This window comes from Egretta garzetta, unplaced genomic scaffold (genome assembly GCF_000687185.1).
Source record: "Egretta garzetta isolate BGI_Z169 unplaced genomic scaffold, ASM68718v1 scaffold287, whole genome shotgun sequence".
Classification (NCBI taxonomy): domain Eukaryota; kingdom Metazoa; phylum Chordata; class Aves; order Pelecaniformes; family Ardeidae; genus Egretta; species Egretta garzetta.
The window spans coordinates 13,498,536-13,517,565 of record NW_009260435.1 but is presented as its reverse complement, the minus strand read 5'-3'; the positions used below and the strand labels follow the sequence as shown (position 1 = coordinate 13,517,565).

General features: G+C 38.1%; 1 protein-coding gene across 1 annotated transcript in view; it reads right to left on the bottom strand.

The window, feature by feature from the left end:
• Positions 1-19,030, bottom strand: part of ADAMTSL3 (ADAMTS like 3) — a 186,278-nt gene that overhangs the window by 77,608 nt on the left and 89,640 nt on the right. Inside the window, 1 exon segment of the mRNA XM_009644047.1 lies at positions 12,495-12,731. Within this exon segment, the coding sequence (XP_009642342.1) occupies positions 12,495-12,731 (237 nt within the window).

The following is a 19,030-nucleotide window of genomic DNA, read 5'->3' as shown; positions in this document are numbered from 1 at the left end:
CTGAAAGGGAGATAAATATTTGGTCTCACCTCTCTTACCCTTCACCATTTCATAGAAGACATTTGCAGGGAGCGTCAAATGCTGAGCAATGTGGTAAAAAGCTGACCTGCAGCTTCAAGTTTTCTCAAGTCAGCCTATATGCCTCTCATATCCACACATCCCTGAGAAGTGCAGCTAATTTGTCATGCATATATATACTTAATCAAACTCCAAACTGACAAACGGGTAGAAAGCACTCTGGAAATTCACAGCTAAAAGCACTGCTAGAATTCTGAAACTGGCCAGCATGCTCCTCTTCCTAAATAAAAATGCTTGGAAGGGGCAGTCTTAGCTGCCAAGATCCACTGCATCTGCGCTATGCCAAAACTGACACACGATCCCCTTGGAGAGGTGAGCATCGAGTCTGCACGTAAGAGGCAGGGTTGGGTCTTCCAATCTCTGAGGTAGCACACACACAAGGGGGGGGGCACACACCACAGAAATCATGACACATCCACTGTCAAGCATGGAGAAATGTAATTTCAAAGTTTCATGTGTCTATAGAAAATACAGCAAAGCAGCCCTACCTCCCACTCCTGCCCCTTTCCCTTATTTTCCCAATTCCCTACATCCTGCATCCTCTTTAAGAGGAGAACATTACGCAGGGCAGTTTATGATACTTTGGTTGAGAGTCATGCTGCACTGAACGGCATCTCCTTACTAAATTGTTCAGATTTACCATAGAGTTCTACATTAGCAGCAGGAAATTATTTTATTCCTACAACTGAAGGAGACCTTCATCCTAGCCCAGTAAAGAAATCATTTTAAAAAGAAATAAGCAGCTTAGCTGAAAAGATTTAATGTTAGTGTTAAGTGTTAACACACTTGCATGTGAAATCAGACCATCTCAGAAAAGGTGCTTATTTACTATATAGAAGCTGTGTGGGAACACTATACTATGATTTAGGATAGAATTGAAGATTAAGATTTTTTTTACCTGAAGAATTTTTAACATTAGCTCTGCATTCATCACTGACATCCAGAAAATAACAAAAAGATTGGAAACAAATTACTCTAAACAAGCTTATCTTCCTATTTTATCACCAATTAGCATTGAGAAATGAATGAAAACACCATTTCAGAAACAGAAACTGGTTGGGCCACTGCATGAATCAGAAGGCAGATAAAATTTCAAGGGATATAACCACACAGTGTTAGACACATTGGCCTTAGACTTGACAACTCTCTTTCAATTCCCAGCTCCACAACACTTTCTTTTTGACCTCTGAAAACTTCTTGTGCTTTTCAATTCCAATCTGGGAAAGGGGTATAACTGCAATTCCCCACGTCACACAGATGTCGCAAGAATAAATCTCCTAAAGATTCTGAAACATTCAGGTGGTGCAACGATGGGGTCCATACTAGCAGTTGAGAGAGTCTATACTTCTCTCTGGTAGACTTTTAAAGTATTTATTGCTCTCCACTGCTTCTCCTGCTCTTATTCACATAAAGATACTACCAGCATATGGATGTAAATTGTTAGAACTACTGCAAGTGTAATCTCTCCCCAGATCTCACAAACACACTTCCATTTCATAGTGTAATCTCATTTTCTAAATATTAAGGATCTGTTTATTCACTCATCAATTAATTCTCAAAGGAAAAATGAAGCTGCACATTGTAATACTCTGTGTGAGAAATTGCTATTTTTATTAGTTTAAGCTGTTGTGTATTTGTAGGCTACAGATCCTGCAAGCCTTTGGTGGGAGGAGGGTATTGAACAAACAGAGTACTTGCAAGACCAGCCCATTAAAGCCCAACATGATAATAATAAACATACATACTGAGCTATTACACATAGTCACTATGAAAACAAACTCTCATTGCGTCTAACAAAAATTACACAACTGTGCAAACACAAGGCACTATTGTGTCCAACATGGAATGTAAGAAAAAAGATAATCAGCACAGCAGCATACTTTAGAGGGTTGTTTCATATAGTATTATTGCTTATTTTTTAATAATACACAAATGCCACAGAAATAAAACAGGAGTGCTAGCTGCAAGGGACTTGGATGCGGGAAAAGCTTTACAGCTCCCCTACCAGCAAGGGTGGCACGTTCAGCTAGATGCATTCACCCTCGGTGGACTTCCTTCTGAGATTATGTTTATAACAACTGTTATGAATATGAGTATCAAGCAATGATATCCTGGAACACAATTTAGAAAATAACTCAAATTAGTATCACAATTTAGGCCTGAAATGAGCACAGAATTTTAGATTTTGCTTAACATGAAGCACCCAAAAATTCTGCAGATTTTAATGTGACAAGCCTCAAATTCAGAGTTAATTCAACTGTTGCTACCCTGGAATCTTAATGAGCGAACACTAGGGTGGGGTGCATTTCAAATCTGAGTGTCTAGAGTTAGCCTTTATTAATCTGTTCGTAAAACCTTGATAGCAAGCAGTATTTCTCTGACATGCTGGACAGCCATGGATCTCACCAAAGTAACAGGAAGCTGCAAGGTATAGCTTTAGAAATCAGGCCTTGAACTCATATGGTATTTCGACACCAAACATAATGAATTTAAGATATTCATACTTAAGGCAATAGCTATTAGAGAAACACAGTGTTTGATGAAACAATTTGAAGAGAGCATATGTGTATTTGCAAGCAAAGCTGCAACAAGGACAAGAAAATGATATATGGCAACAGCCTTCCTCAGCTCACACAGCATCTCAACAAGCCAAAGAGGTTTAATGATTTTCAAGATTAAGGCATTTGTTAGGGTTAATTTACCCCACATTGCTCACTGTCCACAGAGCAAAGGGATCAGCTATAAATATTTCAGGCAGACTGGGAAAACATCTGCAGGCTTTTAGGGCATAGTCAGAAATAATTGTATTAGGTGATTTCAACATAGGCTGCATAAATGCAACAAGTGATAATACAAACTGTGTAATGGAAGGATTGGGAGCCTGTCAATTTAAGAAATCTGCAATCATAAATACCATAAGTCAAAAAAATGATGCAAGTATTGGAATGATGAGGTTGTGAGTTCCTCAGACAGCAGGGAGGATATTGACCACTATGTAACAAAATTAACAATAAGTAGAAATTTAATATAAAAAGGGTATTGAGGAAACGGGTACTTTGTGCATTCAGCAAATTGTCCATGATGGGGTATCTATAAATTTGGAGATGGTGGAATTATTTTCAGAAACAGGTGTCTGATCCATTACTATTTTTGGACAGGAACTGAATGTGCTATTTGTCTGTGTTCTTCCAAAGAAAAAAAATAGAAATATGAAAAAGAGTAATACTGTTTTGTCTCAAGCAGCTAGGATAGAAAGCATCTGATTAAGCAGTGAACAGAAACACTCATCTGCTTCTACAAACTTCTAAACTAAACGTTAGTATGCCAGTGCTACTGTGAAAGGCAATATTGAAGGGTGTTAAATATTTTGTAGCATGCTTGGAATAGTTCATGTAGGTTCAGAAAGGCAAAGGAAGAGCAAAAGGTCAGGGTATAAAATATGGTAATACAGATGAAAGAGAAAAATGAAATTGCTGCTGATATGTTAGAGGTGATTATGGAACATTACAAATATTTCTGCAAATACGAATCCAAAAATCACTCAGAAGCTCCCACAGCTGTTTCTTTAGCTCTTTTAACTTAGTAGGGTTTCAGCTGAGCAATTAGACTTAAAGAAATTATTATAGCATGTTAATTTTGATTTGTGAAGGTCAAAGTATAATCTATTAAATTCAAGGATCTTCCTTTCTTAATGAGATGTTTATAATTGACTATGATGAGAAAATGGACAGGACTGCAAGGTGACAGATTTTTAACTAAGATTCCAATATGGCAAAAAAATGCACTGTAGTGAAGATCTCAGAAAATCCTAAACACCCTTCAGAGTCTTCTCTTAATAAACATAAATAGAAACATGGACTAGCATTGCCAATGCAGAGCCCAGTGCAGGATCATGTTTTGAAATTTCAACTTTTGCTTCTTAGACCATTGCTTTAGACCTCCTTAACTGTGTTATTTCTCTCAACAGACTACTCGCCTCCAGCTTCAGGCACTCTCAAAATAAGCACACCACTATTTTTTGTAGAACACGTTCCACAGAGGTGAGTTGTCAATTATAAAAATGTTGTATGGTAATTATAAGAAAAAAAATGTTTCCCGGATGCTAACGGCTCAAGATGATATACTTCAAATAAAGAACCTGAAGATATACCTCTGCTCTGTAAAAGAAGAATACTTATCTGAAACAAATAAAACTAGAGATCTGTGCATAACAAGCACCATTTAAGTGTTAAGTGTCATTATTGCTATCAAAAGCATGAAATTATATACAGCAATACATATAATTATATACAATATTTCTCTTTAGAAAGGGGGTACCCCTCCTTCTACAGTCCTCTGGAGCCAGAGATCCAGGTACAGCCAGAAAAAACAAACATACTGAGTTCTAATAGAAGTGGCCACAAAAGAGTAAATCACTGCTGTTTTTATTTGTGACAGATACATAAATTCTATGAAACATTAAGACTGAAGTTGCACTAGTGCCATTCTTTACCTACTGTGTCTTAGACTAAGTTCTTTAGCAGACAGACCATTTAAATATTCAGGAATGCATATGTTAAATACTATATCATTTTCTACTTTGACTAATAAATTTTTGATTGACATAGACTCACATTTATCAGCGATTCCATTAAAATGATGTTAAGTTATGCAGTATTCTACATTTTCTCAAGGGACTGGCAGCTCAGCATCAAGGAGTGATGCCCTTTATTAATGTGATTTGGTTTAATAAAATAAAAATAGAAAATCAATTCAACAACATCTCAATATGACATAATTACCATCCTTCTAGAGTTGCTGGGCAAACCCCACAATGCTTGGGGAAATCCAGATGAAGGCTACTCCGAGTACATTCACATTTGCATGCTTTCCTTGGCCTGGCTATTTCAAAGGGTGCACAACCATGTGTACTCATGAAATAGACTGCTAGGGGGATTTTAACACAAGCATACAGATGGCATTTAGTGAAATTCAGCCAAAGCAGAAAACCCAGCAAATAATTTAAGGGGAAGTGCCCAATGTCCTTAAAATGTAAAAGAAATACTATATTTCTGCTGAGCAAGGAGCTGCAGTGCAGAATGCACAAATGGATATTTAATTATACTTCTTCACAAGAACGTGATAGTTATTATGCAGGAGATCCTTTTCCTCAAGGGCTGAACAGTCTGTAATTATCCCACTACGTTGCCCAGTAGTTTTTGTTTTAAAATTAGCTAGCAACAGACCTGTTATAGCAATATCTTAATAAGCGAATCTGGTATTGGTTGGACCACTGATCTGCTGAAGGACGGCAAAGACTTTGTGGCCTAGGTGCAACTGGGTTTTCACTGCCTGTGGAATTTGTCAAGATGTGAAAAATACAGAAGGAAAGTAGAATATTACACCAAACAGATCCAATGAAGTGATGCAACTGCCCTGCCACCAGGATAGTAGTACTTGGGTTGTTATAACCAAACTGTTTATATCAGCCCTACATGAGATCAGAACAAAGAAAAAGATGGAACAAAACCATCTACACACTTCTAAGGTTATCGGCATTGCACAAAATACAAGATAACCTCGGAATTATTTCTGGCAAAAATATCTCCTCCAAGTCTTGTGACTTGACTAAGAAAGGACACGTGTTTTATTTCAACATTTACTAGTAAAAGAAGAAAACAGCAAAAAATCCTTACATGGTCAAGAAGATCCCTATTGTCATTTATTAGAATCACTCTCAATAGTGAAAATTAAAATCCTCAGGATCTTGGTCAGAGAAAAAGGATCTCTATTTCTACAAAAACACACCACAAAATCCAAAACTCAGAGAAATTAAGGCTGTATTTTACAGCACACTTGCATGTGCTATCACAGTACACAAGATCTTATTGCATCAGTGTCAGCTATTTGCTGCATTTTCTCCCGCTGTACTTGTCTTAGCATAGAATCACAGTACAGGCAGATTTTAGGAATGTCTGCATCCACACAACAAATAATTAATTTAAAATATGGCTATGGGAATTTATGGTAATAAAAGCATGAGTATAAAACCTGTCATGTGAAAATCCTGCTCTGTCTTAGTCAGTATTTTCCATGTATCTTTGCCCTGCTGTAAAACCTTGCTGTCACTCAAAGCCCATCTATTAATTTACTTTGCAATCTCTGCTCACATCCTTTGCTTTGTGATAACTTCAGCACGCCCTTTATTTTATTTACACAGATAAAATATTTATTTTTTTACACAGATAAAATATGTCCCTGGAGAGAATATAAAGAAAAAACTCCCACTGCCTCTTTCCCATGCTCATCATCTACAAGTAATTGATTCTGACAAGCAGAGGGAGAGATACCAGAATCTCACTCCAATTAAGAAAGTCACTTCCCTTTTGTTGTTTTGGGTTTTTTTAAATTACTTTTAAAAGTAGTGTGGAATACTAGCTTTCAAGCACCACTTTCAAATTCTAGTTTAACCTCATCGAAGATTTAACTTGTTCTAAGACATGATTTTGTCCTCACACAGTCCTGTCTCATAACTCTTCACTTATGTCCAAACTCAGCCTAACAAAGGCCTGACTGTGGCACAGGGTCTCACATCTCTGCAATCGAGCCAGTGCAGGTCAGCAGCAGCCCCAACAAGCTGACACAGGCTTCAGCATATGTTAATAAACAGAATACAGCCCCTTCAGGGACCCTGAGCATGTACTCTGACAGCAAATGTCCCAGCCCATCACTTCACAGCAAGTGAAGCAGCAATCCCAGTTGCAAAGCTGAATAGGTATTTCTGGTGGTGGGAGTAAGAAAATTTCTGCTATGTAAGGTTTTCAGTTGTTCATAGATGAGAAAGCAGGGAGTAAAGACAAAGTGTGTCAAAATGCAAACCTCTGAACAGAGGCTTAAAATAAGTCAGAATGATGGGCATGAGGAAACACACCATGATGTCCAAATTCCCCAGCCATCCATATAGAGGGAAAGAATGTAAAGCAATAAAAAAACAGAAGATAAAAAAATAGAGTGCATAAAATTCACTGCATGCTAAATGGCTCCTAAAAAGACTTCCCACATATTTCTGCAAACATTTTAGATCTGAAGGCAAGAGGCTAAAGAGTGTTCCGCAATTCTGTAAATCCACTTCCATCAAATAACACAAAGTGTTTCCAAAACATTTAACTCTTACTACAGGATCTGTCACATGCTAGACCAGCTAAGAGATTATAGGACCACCCAGTAGGGGAGAAAGTGCCCTTTCCCATAAGGTCTCCATTTTAAAAAATACACCTACGCACACTCAGAGGATAGGACACAAACTCCCATTTGGGCTTTTTGTTTGTGAGAATGCTTTTGGGAATAAAAAAACCACGACAACCCAATATATGGAATCAGATTACTTTGCTGCTTTTCTGGCTGGGTCCAGCCCAGTCTGCCTTGCTATACGAAGGTGAAGTTAGCACAGGGGGATTTGAAGGTTACTAAGGCTCTAGTTCAAGATGACACCCAAATCGTGAATTTTCCTACTATCACTGTTCACATGCTTTTAGGACCTTGCTAGGCTGGGAAGTAAAATCATATTTGTACAAATCTCACTAAAACAAAACAAAATGTGGCAGAGAGAATAACTTAGGAAAAAGGAAATATAGATAAGAAACTAGAGATCAGAACAAAATCCACTACTTATCTGACAAGAAAGGATAAACTTAGACAGTAAGAAATCCCCACAGGGGGTATTTCTCTGTAAAACAACAGTAGGGGGAAGAATAAGACAAGATCTGAAAAGAGACATCCATTTCTAGCAGCAGTAAGCAGCTGCAAAGTAAAAGCAAGTGATTCCAAAAGACCTTTTCAGTGTCTGAGAATATCCTATTATTACCTGCAGTAAAATCACACCTCTGAGTTGCCAACAACGTCATTGCAAGGGAACCACTATACTGAGGTGGACCATGACATTAGAAGTGGTGCAGATGTAGCCCTTGGAGGGTGGCTACATGATCTGCTGGCTTGGGCAGTGCCGAGAGCCTCCATTGGGTGAGGAAGCCAACTCACTGAGGCTACGGAGGCTGATGCTGGCAGGTGACACAGGATGTAGTAACCCGTGCTCAGCACAGCCCTATCCTTCAGTGGGACCTCTGGAGAGCCACCAACTTTTCCCAGCTGAATTGCAGCTGGAGCTCCCCACTCTCTTCAGTTTTATGACATATGTCACATGTACGCGTGGTCAGATGAAGATTTTGACACAGAGCCAGAAAGTTTTGTTGGATCTACATGAGTAACTCCCATAGTCTCTCTGGATAAGGTCCAGACTGCCAACTCTGGTGCCTGCAGTAATACGTAGGGAGAGTACAGGTCTCTATACATGGATTCCTCCATGCTCCAAAATGTACTTTACTCCATGGGTTTGCTAATTAATTGTAGCCAGGAAAGTTTTCCAGGTTCAGTATAAAGGCTGACTTCTTAACGCAGGACTACATCAAAACCGATTCTTCCCATTAATAAGTTACTTGAGGTTTGAAGACTAAAAAGGAGGAAAAGGCAACGTGGACATTTTTTTCTTATTTTTAAATATTAAAAAAAGATTGTAAATCTTCATTTTGAAAAAAAATATATTCTTTTTTAACTGCTATTCAGGAATTAACTACTCTAACATGTGTGAGAAACACAGCTTTATGTCTCCAGTAACGCAGGCTGGAAAGGAAACATTCCTTTCTAAATATCTGAAGACTAAACCTCCTGTGCATGTTGGGCAGTTCTTTAACACATATACAGGCAAAAAGATGTATCTACAGGAACCCAAAGGGAAAGTACACAAAATGCTTTCAATTAGCACTTTGAGAAAGTAACTCTCAGAATAAAAGGAGTCAAGGTTCAGAAGAAATTAATAATCTGCTATGATTTCAAGTTTTAAGCATGAGCAAAGCTCATTAAAAAAAAAAAAAAAGTGCAATAGTCTTCCAAAACCTTACAGAAAATGTTTTCAGTGAAAACTCCTGACAGATATTTACATCAAGTGTAAGAGTGCTTTAGTGGCAAGAGAGAGAAATACCTACTTACCATATCATGACATGTGACAGAAAAGAACTAGCATGGCAGGAGCTGATGGCACTCTACTTGACATATGGGATGTGTTCTGATGTCAGCTAAATTTATGCCATATGCTACAAAGCATAGTGTAGTGTCTGCCTTTTTTGGAACACAAACAACTTGCTGACACTAAATGGAAAGTTCACCACAGGATTTACATCATCTTTGACCTAATTGTGACAGCCTAGGACAGAACTACTCAGGCTGCTCCTTAGGACTCCAGATTTTTTTGGGTGATGCGTGTATTTATTGTCTAAACACATTACTCCATATTAGGAAAATTATCACTGTAACCATTTCAGGTACGGACACAACACTCATTCTGCATTCTGGTAGGAAAAAAGCAGGTCTGCATGAATTAAAAACAAAAAACAAGGAGAGGCAGGGCCCCAAAGCAGGCGGAGTAACTGGGTACATGTTGCCCACACATGTATCTGACATGCAGATGTTTTTAGGGAGTTGTGCAGAGACTAGAAAAAATATCAGAAGTTGAGTGTGAAAATCCTCCTGGCAGTGAAGTTTTGACCTGTCCCCATTTAACACAGCAGCCCCAGATACTTGCTTTGGTAACAGAAGCATGGCAGTAGCAGACTAAAACATGATCAAATGGTTTGGCTGAGTTAAGCCTCAAGCAACCCCAAAATACTTTATTATCTTTCCCAATAAACTTCTCCCTGCTTCACTGCCTTTAGATTTTACTTCCCCTGAAGCCTCAAACCTCCTGTCCAGAGAGCAGTGTTGTAGTCTCATGATTTTCTTTGACAGAGCATTATTTAGTTTGATTCTGCTTGTTAAGGGAAGTGCAAAGAATCGGAACTGAAGCTGGACAACAGGAACTCACCATCCTTGTAAATTCATATGCTGTCAAGGAGAGCATCTGAACAAGAATCCAAGAGGCAGAATTAGGGATGCAGCCCTACCTTACAGAGAATAAGAAAACAGATGACAGTGAAATCCTGTTGGAGGTGGGAGAAGGGGAAGCTGAGATCTTCTAAAACCTGCCGACTTTGAGACAATAAATGAGCAAAACCAGCACCAGTTGGAAAGGGACTCAGGCAAGCCAGTCTCCTTATACTAACTCTTTGGTGCTTGCAGGCACAAAAGCAGAGATACCCACATCAGCAGTATGACATGCTTATTTAGATGAGTTAGCTGTAAAAACACTGGCCGAGCTATTTGCAGGCTGTGCCAAGTATATGTCAGAACCCAACAGACTGATCTTATAGCAACAATTGTAGAGAATCACAATTTTGCTGTCTCTCTCTTAACAGCAGTTGACTAAATAACCATATTTTTCCAGGAAAGATTAGATGTCAATTTGTTTTCTTTTCCTGCTTGAACAGGAGTAGCAACAAAGCTCGCTGTCGGTTTCTGAGGAAGTCTCCCACCTCCCACAGTCCCTTTCACAAGTAACCAACCTTTCCACTCTGCCCCCAAAACGGTCCGCAAAGAGAAAAAGGTTATTCAAATGGTCAGAGACACATTTTTACCTCAATAATATTATGCAACACTAAATTATCAAATATAGACTTTAAAAAGGAGAAATTTTCCAGTTGTGCAGAAATGCCTCACTAATAGCTAGTGACTTAAAGGCAATAAAGTAAAAGCACCTAATAGCTTATAAGGTTAAGTTAAAAATTAATTGAATTGTGTAAATCACACCACAGGACACATCCTAAAAATGGTGGTGGTTTGGTTTTTTTTTTCCCTGAAGATGTTCTCTCACACTGATTTTTTGTGGAATTAGAAGAAACAAGGGAAAAAAGAAAAAGTGGAAGAGATGGAGAAAATCAATCAACTCTCATTAACAGTGTAAAAGAGCTCCAGTGCCTGCTTCTGGAATGATTAATTTCTTCCACCACTACCAGGTTTATTTTAAAAATTGATAATTTAAATTTCCAAGCATTTGTTGTCAGATATACATATGAATACTGCAAAATACTAACAAGAAACATTGAAGGCAGCCCTTTTAAATATATTTTTCAACTGTTCTTCACAAAACTGTGTCCAGTCTAGACACAGTGAATTTTATGCTCTGTATTAAAGGTGGCAGATGTTTGAGGTCACGGGGAAACACGGGAAACCCCACAGCACTCTGAGCAAGAGACTCACAAGCCTCTGAATAACCCAGAGCTCCATTACGTTCCGCATGACACTTCTGTGCTGCAATGGGCACAACCAGCAAAGGCTGCTGTCGACGTACCACCTACTAAAGGCTTTGACATCTTCCAGGGTGAAAGCTTGTATTAGAAGAGGAGTCATCACTAAGAATATTGCAAAATAAATGTATTATTTGGCAAGTGCTTCCAGAATTTATAGAGGTATATCCTATTTTAAATGTGCAGGGCAATGAACACTGTCGGATACCACTGCGACAAACTATTGACAAATGCGGTCTCTTGAAGTGGAAAACTGTAAGGAATTCTTCTTCTATTTCAGAGGCAGCAGATGCACTGTGTGTTGGCATGACTGGTATTGGAACTGCAGTATACATAGAAGTCACATAAAACCCACAGCAAGGTCCAGATCATACATTAAATGTTGCTGTAATCCGTGCACCAGTCTTCTGCCAAATGTGTCAAATTTTCCCCTATAATGGAGCTATTTTACTTACTGGGCCATATCCTGCATTTTTGAGTCACACACATTTTAGGCATTTAACAGAGCAACAACCACTTGCAGAGAGAGGAAACTAATTGCAATAACATATCCATTCTGTATAAAATTGTTCTGTTCATAAAACTTAAGATTGCAATATTTCTCTGCTAATGAAACATGGGCAAAGCTGGCAAGCTTTACCAACTGTGTAAAGTCGATAGCATAACTAATAAATAATAATAATATATATATCTAGAAACGTAGATTCCCAGTCAAAAGATACTAACAATCAATTAATTCAATCACAGCATATGCTCATCACCCATACAACAAGACAGATATACACACTCACACCTGCCATTCTAGGCTGGATCACATAAAACATCAAGTTTTCTCCATGAGATGCAAGACTCAGAGGAGGAGTAAAATGAAATGGAAGGGTATGTAATTTCATTACACTCTAACAGACATACTAAAGGTTAGAAAGCTGTAACTAGTATAACCAGTGTCATTAATTTTTACATGTATAAATAGAAGAGTGAGTAAATGTTATTGACCTTTTATTTATACATAAAAATATCAATGGCTAAGGCAGTCAGGAAATTCTGTGTGCAAGAGAAAGGTAAGTTATCTACAATCCACTTGGCAGTACTTGCAGATACGTCGAAAGTAAACTGATACATGAAGGCGAAAAATAATCAAAAACCACTCAATGTGCAAAGTGTCTCACAACAGAGGTCACAATTAGATTTACACCATGAACATACCTGGCATATTCCACTGATGCACATATCCAAGGATTCGATATTGCAACGAGTACCATCTAGTACTTTTGGGGCAAGCTCCACAATCAAGTTCTTTCCCAGAGCTTGACATTTCAGGGCACACGGTGCAGTAGGATCATTATACACAGGGATCCACTCATAAAAATGTCCCTGGTATTTGACATCATTGTAGGCTGAACACTGTTGTGCTCTAAAGTCACCAACATCTGAAGGGCAGTCCTAAAAACAAGACAAAGCAAATATTTTTTTAAGAAGAGAATACTTTGCATTTGCAATAAACTTATCTGATGAATTACACAGAATCTGTTCAGGGAGACTTGGTTCAAGAACTGATCTGCTATGACAAATATACCATATTGCCAAGTTTTACTGTGTGTATTAAAACAATTTATGTAGGTTAATCCATTGCTTGCAGTGCAAGTAACAGAACATCATGCATATTCCAGTAATAACAACATAACTGATATGAGAGGATAATTAAAAATGCTACTTTTTATGACACTATGTAGTACGTTTGAAGTCTGGTTCTGTAATAAGAATTAGCTTCTAAAGGAATCTATATATTTTAAGTGACTATAATGAGATGTCTGACATTTAATATTTCTCTTTTCAATAGCTTTTTCCGCTTAAGGATTTCTGAGCGCTCTGCACTCATTCATCAATTCATACGTCTGGGTAATGAAAGAGGTATTATTGCTACTTATACATAAAGAAATAAAAATTTGTCTAATTAATTGTTCAGTATTGCTCTGAAAGGGGATAAGATCATTAGGAGGAGACACCAGAACTTTCAGTGCTTAGTCCTTTAGTCTAATTACAAAACACCTTCACCTAAGCAGTAAGGCTTGCTTTGTTGAAATAAAATACACTTCAGATTGGTAACTATTGATTATATAGTTCCAGTTCTAATGAGACAGTTCCATATCTCCTCCCATACAGAGCCTCAGCATATACAGCTGAAAGACCAAATATGAGAACAGTTGGAAATAAAATATTCTAAAATATTTTTTCTACATAAAGCATTGCACCCAAACAATGATGTTAATATTAAACTATGGTGACAGGAATGGAGATGAATACTGATTTATTCGAAAATAACTTTGGTAAAGTACTGACAAAGGAGTTAGCGTGTCAAACAACTTCTCACTAAAGACTTCATTTGAAAGTATGTCCAGTGTCAAACAGCCCATTCGCCAGACTGAAAGGATATTCTTCCAAGAATTCCAACTGCACATATAAGCCAGATGTGAGGCTGATTTTAACAAAGTTTTGTTTTCATTGGATATAAGACTGAAAGATTGTGATGTGTCAGCTGAACTCATGGAACTTAGTAATAAGTATTAGTTAACAATATTAATCCTGAACACAGCTTCAACCTTATCAATGAACTGAACCTTCCCTGAAAAAAAGTTAGCAAAATAGTAAGTGCATTACACAGTATTGGAGATCAAAACATACATGAGAAAGGTTTGAATTCCAGTCCGATGACCTCAACAATGTTGTCTTGACACCATTTTGCTCATATGAATCTGAATGAGTTGGCACTGCATTAGCTTAATACTCTGTCAATGCCTTAGATTTTTTTCACCATAGGAAACAGTAGCCTAGAAATGTTTATTTGTAGTCTGCATAAAATACCTTCTAAAATCGGTACTCTCTCTACTGATCAACACATGGGATTTTTGCAACAGAGCACAGAGTAGTTCACTGAGCATTCCCAGCAATGCTTTTCAACTCTGCCTAGTGCTACACCTTACAGTGAGAATAACTCAGAATGATGCCAATACATTTTGTATCATTTTTAACCTGGGATAATTTTAGTTTGAGCAATATTTTTTTTTAAACTATAAACTGATGGAATAAGACAAGGAGAAATTACAGTTACTGTAATTCTTTGAGATTTTTACCTCTGCAAAATCCCACAAGTGAGAGCTTCTAAAAACATCAAGCAAATACTGTCAGAAACCACCCTTATTTACTGCAGTGTCGCTCCCGAGAAATTCACCAAATTTGCACTGGTGTAAATGAGAGCAGAATTTGCCTCTGACTTATCTGTCACCTCTCATTTTCCACAATAGCAAGTCTAAAGAGCAGAGAGGACTTCAGAGTTCATATGGATACCATATGGTTCCCTTCCACCGTTGCAAATAGAGGAGTAGCTAAGGATAAAAATAATAAGTGGAAGTTAGATTCAGATAAAGTTAGAAGCAATATTTCGGAGTAGTGTTACTCAGCCAGGCACAGCTACATTTTCATGACAAAGAATTAGAGAACTATCTGTAAAGTAGGCAAAGCCATGGCCTCGGGCTGAGATTTGACAGGCTGTTGTTACAATTCATTATCACTCAGTGTTGATGCAATGCCAAGACACAAACACCACAATGTCAGGATGTCAAGCCGTGGTTACTGTATGTTTCTCATTGATTCAACACAATGCAGCTCCTTCCTTCCACTGGCTTCCTGGCTGCTTGAGCACAAGTGAATTCTCATTTCCCTATTCTGTTTTGGCATCTTCAAAGAACACAAAGCGATCCTGGCAGCTCGATTCATATGCCAGTTCCACCTGCTTTATGTTTGAGCTGTGTTCAAAAGCAGGAGCATAGAAAGAGCATCACAAAGGGATATCAAAGGGCTGAAATTATTATCATTTACGCATTATATCAGCATTTGGATGGCAACCAAGTTCAGATCCCTGTTTTCCTGGGAACAATACATATTTGTATAACGAAAGGAGTTTATAATCTAAACAGAAAGACAACTAGTCACAGAAAGGAATGTAATCAAGACAACAAGAGGACTTGTAAACTCCAGCTTAACTCCGTTCGAGTGGGTCAGAAAAGTGAGAGGGAGTTTAAAAAAACAAAAAAGAAAAGCAGGGGGCAAGATCTGGGAGAGGTAGGCAAAGGTGAAGCATGTTCAGGAAGTTGGCAAGGCCACGCTGCCAGGCAATGATATATGGGCCCCAATCCTCATCCTGTTCATGTGTCTTTTTGGTTTTAACCTATTTCAGACATCAATTCATTCTGTCATCCCATCTTCCTTCTCAATATTCCACAGTTTTTCTTGTTTGTTCAATATTTTTGCTACTAATTTCAGGATTTCTCAGATTTCCTAATTTCATCAATAGCTTTTGTCTTACACTCAATCCACTGAACCATAGCCAGGCCGTTTGTAAGTTCATACACTACATAAGGAGCTGAAGACGTATCTATGAGGTCTAATACATGAAAATGTTGGCAAAATAATCACATCCAGATCTTGTAGTGGAATGAAGTGTATTTATGACACGACTTATGAACATATTAGACAGATCTGAAAAAGATGCTTCAGACATGACTACCATGCAGGTTAAAAATACATATATCTATATTCCCATTCTTTTTGTGACAGATGATTAAAAACTACTGCATTCAAGGGCTGGCTTCTTATGAAATGTATCATTTTAGTTTTGGCAGTGAGCACTCTTAGCCTTTGAAAACAAAGCTAACCTGGGAAATCTGTATCTTTGTAGGCAATGTTCATGCACAAAATATGAAGGTTGCATCAGACCCTGTGACTCCTGCCAACAATTACTCCGCTGAAAAAAGCACAAAAGAGAAGGCAAGAAAATTCCCAGTAAAAATGATGACACCAAAGAAAGTCTAGCCCTTTGTCTAGTTTTATTCTTTGAATCTCATTTTGTTGAAACCTAGCCAAACCCGATGAAGTCACTGTTTTGTTTTCTTTTTGAAATTAGCTTCAGGTTCTATGTTTTTCCTACGCAATTTTCAGGCCACTTCTCAGTAAAATCAAGATACCTGAGCCAGAAACCTTAGCCATGAGAGCCATACAGTGCATCGGCATTATAAATATAAAATAAATAGATGAACAGATTAGAGAAAAACTATGGAACTCAAGGTGAAATATTATAGGAGTAAAGCAGACACAGTTCAGCCAAGATTTTCTGAATGGGATAAATGAGCTGGTTAAGTGGATGCTGGGACAACAATCCGATGAATAAGTTGAACAAGTGTGAACATTATCTGCATATGATAAAAGTTTATAATAGAATGAAACACGGGCAAATCTCTTACAAAATAGTGGGGTTTTCTTACTGTCACTCTGTCAAATGTATAAGTGACTTTTTGGCACATAAGAATGTGAAATTTATGGGGAAATGGCCCAAATAAGTTGTTCTACGAATAGGACCCTAAAGGATTATCTTAAACACTTTCATATAGTGCACATCATAGCATTAGAATGTAACAGTATATACAAAAATGGAAATATAAAAAAAAGGGGGGGTTCAGAGAGAATGAAAACCTCATTGAACAGCATATAATGAATCGTTTATATAGTTTATTTCTCTAAAGTTTCTCTAAGAGAAGCTGAAAGCATAAGCACAGTTTCAAGGAAATCATGCACCTGGCATCTCAGTTATGCTAGAAAGATAAGCAAGCTATGCATGTACCTTAATCTCAGCAATTATTTTGTTGCTAAGACCTTGAATTAATTTTTTTTATTGAAATATCACTAATATTATTCTGGAACTATGCTTGAGTTCAATGAACTTACTACTATTCTATTACAAATCCAGATGAAACCAATTTTCTGGTAAAATGATTCTTGTTCTTTTCATTAGAATGACACACATATTAAGTTGTGCTTCATTTGTACTCCCCAATATAGATGTTAGTGGTGTAATGTATCATATAGCAAAATTACATTTGCAGACAACTTTACACAGTGTATATATACTGAATGTCTCATGTGGTTAACAATAATACCCACTAATATGGAAAGAAGCTAGTTTAAACTCTTAATTTTCAAACTAAAATTTTACTCCTAAAGTGAAAAGCATTCATTAGAAATAATGCTTTGGGAAAACTATATCATTTGAAACAAAACTGGCCTAGTAGTCCCAGGTTTACATTAGGTGTAAGCTCCCATTTCAAGGTTAAGTCAGGTCTAATACTGGGTCTGAATTCAGTGACACCAAATTCAAAGATCAACTGTATTAACAGTGGAAATCTCATGAAATATATTTTTCTCAGGAGTTCTCCATTATCTGATCCATAATCTAGGAAAAACCATTCCTGAGAGATTCTGGCTGTATCTGAACTGAAATGGAAACCTGATCCCTTTCAGACATGCCCCAAAAGCAGAACTGTAAAGGCAGCTTCCTGTCTGGAAATTAACATCTGAATCATCATAAATTCAAACAGACTCGCATACAAGACGCTTGCCACTTATCGCTTTAAAATAAGTCCTAAAGTTTAAAAACAGGCCCTAGTGACTTCAGAAAAACTCCCTGGGAGTTCAGAAAGGGTATAGTAATCATCTGAATCTTCTCTATGCTGAAAAGCCTTCATTTCCATCAGATTTTTCCTGCATAATCCTTAAAACGACAGTGTCTACAATTGCTCTTACATATCCTAAAAGCATGCAGACCTCTGCTTACAGCAGAAAATATGCCCAACTTGATCTCATCTTTCTCCCTTTCCTGTACACTGGGTAGTTTTCTAGCCACTTTGCTGAAGGAAGAAGGTATACTGCCTTGACTTGTTTGGACAGTTGCCTAGAAAGCTGTAGTGCACGGGATCAAGCAATCAGAGGTGTATTACCATATACAGTGCATACAACTAGATATCCAGACAAGGAATATAGCAAATAGATTTTACAGTGGCAGTTTGTTTATTGCTTACATACCAGCTGGCTGCAGTTTAGCCTATCACCCAGCTCTAAAAGATGGCATTTTTTGCATGTGGCATTTTTATTTATCAGTTAAGGACATTGTGGACAAAGCTGCTAGGCCTTTTCTTCTGAAAGGGCAAGTGACAGCATTTGTCTCTAGAATCTGATTTTTGCACGCACTAGGCCTGATTCATTAATCACTTCCACTGGCTTCTGCCAGCAGAAACTTAGGCTGTGAGCTGCTGTGGTGGAAAATCCATCCAACACTGAGGAGTGGAGTGTTAGAGCAATTCAAGGTGCTAGCAAGCCTTGTTTCTTGAGGAGGGCAGAAGCCAACTGGCACACAAGAAACTGTAGGTGTGGCAAACTGAAGAGTGGGAATGGCCAGCTCTCCCAGGAGACACACTGATTCAACATATTTACTGGGCAACTTCCAGTGTCAGGCCTCCTAAGGAGAACGTGTCATACTTCACAGCTGCCTGCTGCTGGCAGAAATCACAGGGTTGGCAATGACATGAGTACCACTTGCTCTTGCTCGGGTATAATTCAACCCAAAGGAACTGCAGGCCTCACCTTTTAAGGGGTATTTGTGTGAAAATTGCTGCCTTTCTCCCAGAGCCAGAAGCAGATAAATCAAATGAACAACAACACAACTACAACAAAACAACCCCCTGCAACACTACAGGCTTGAGGAAGAATGGCTGGAAAGCTGCCTGGTGGAAAAAGACCTGGGGTTGTTGGTTGACAGCTGGCTGAATATGAGCCAGCAGTGTGCCCAGGTGGCCAGGAAGGCCAATGGCATCCTGGCTTGTATCAGGAATAGTGTGGCCAGCAGGAGTAGGGAA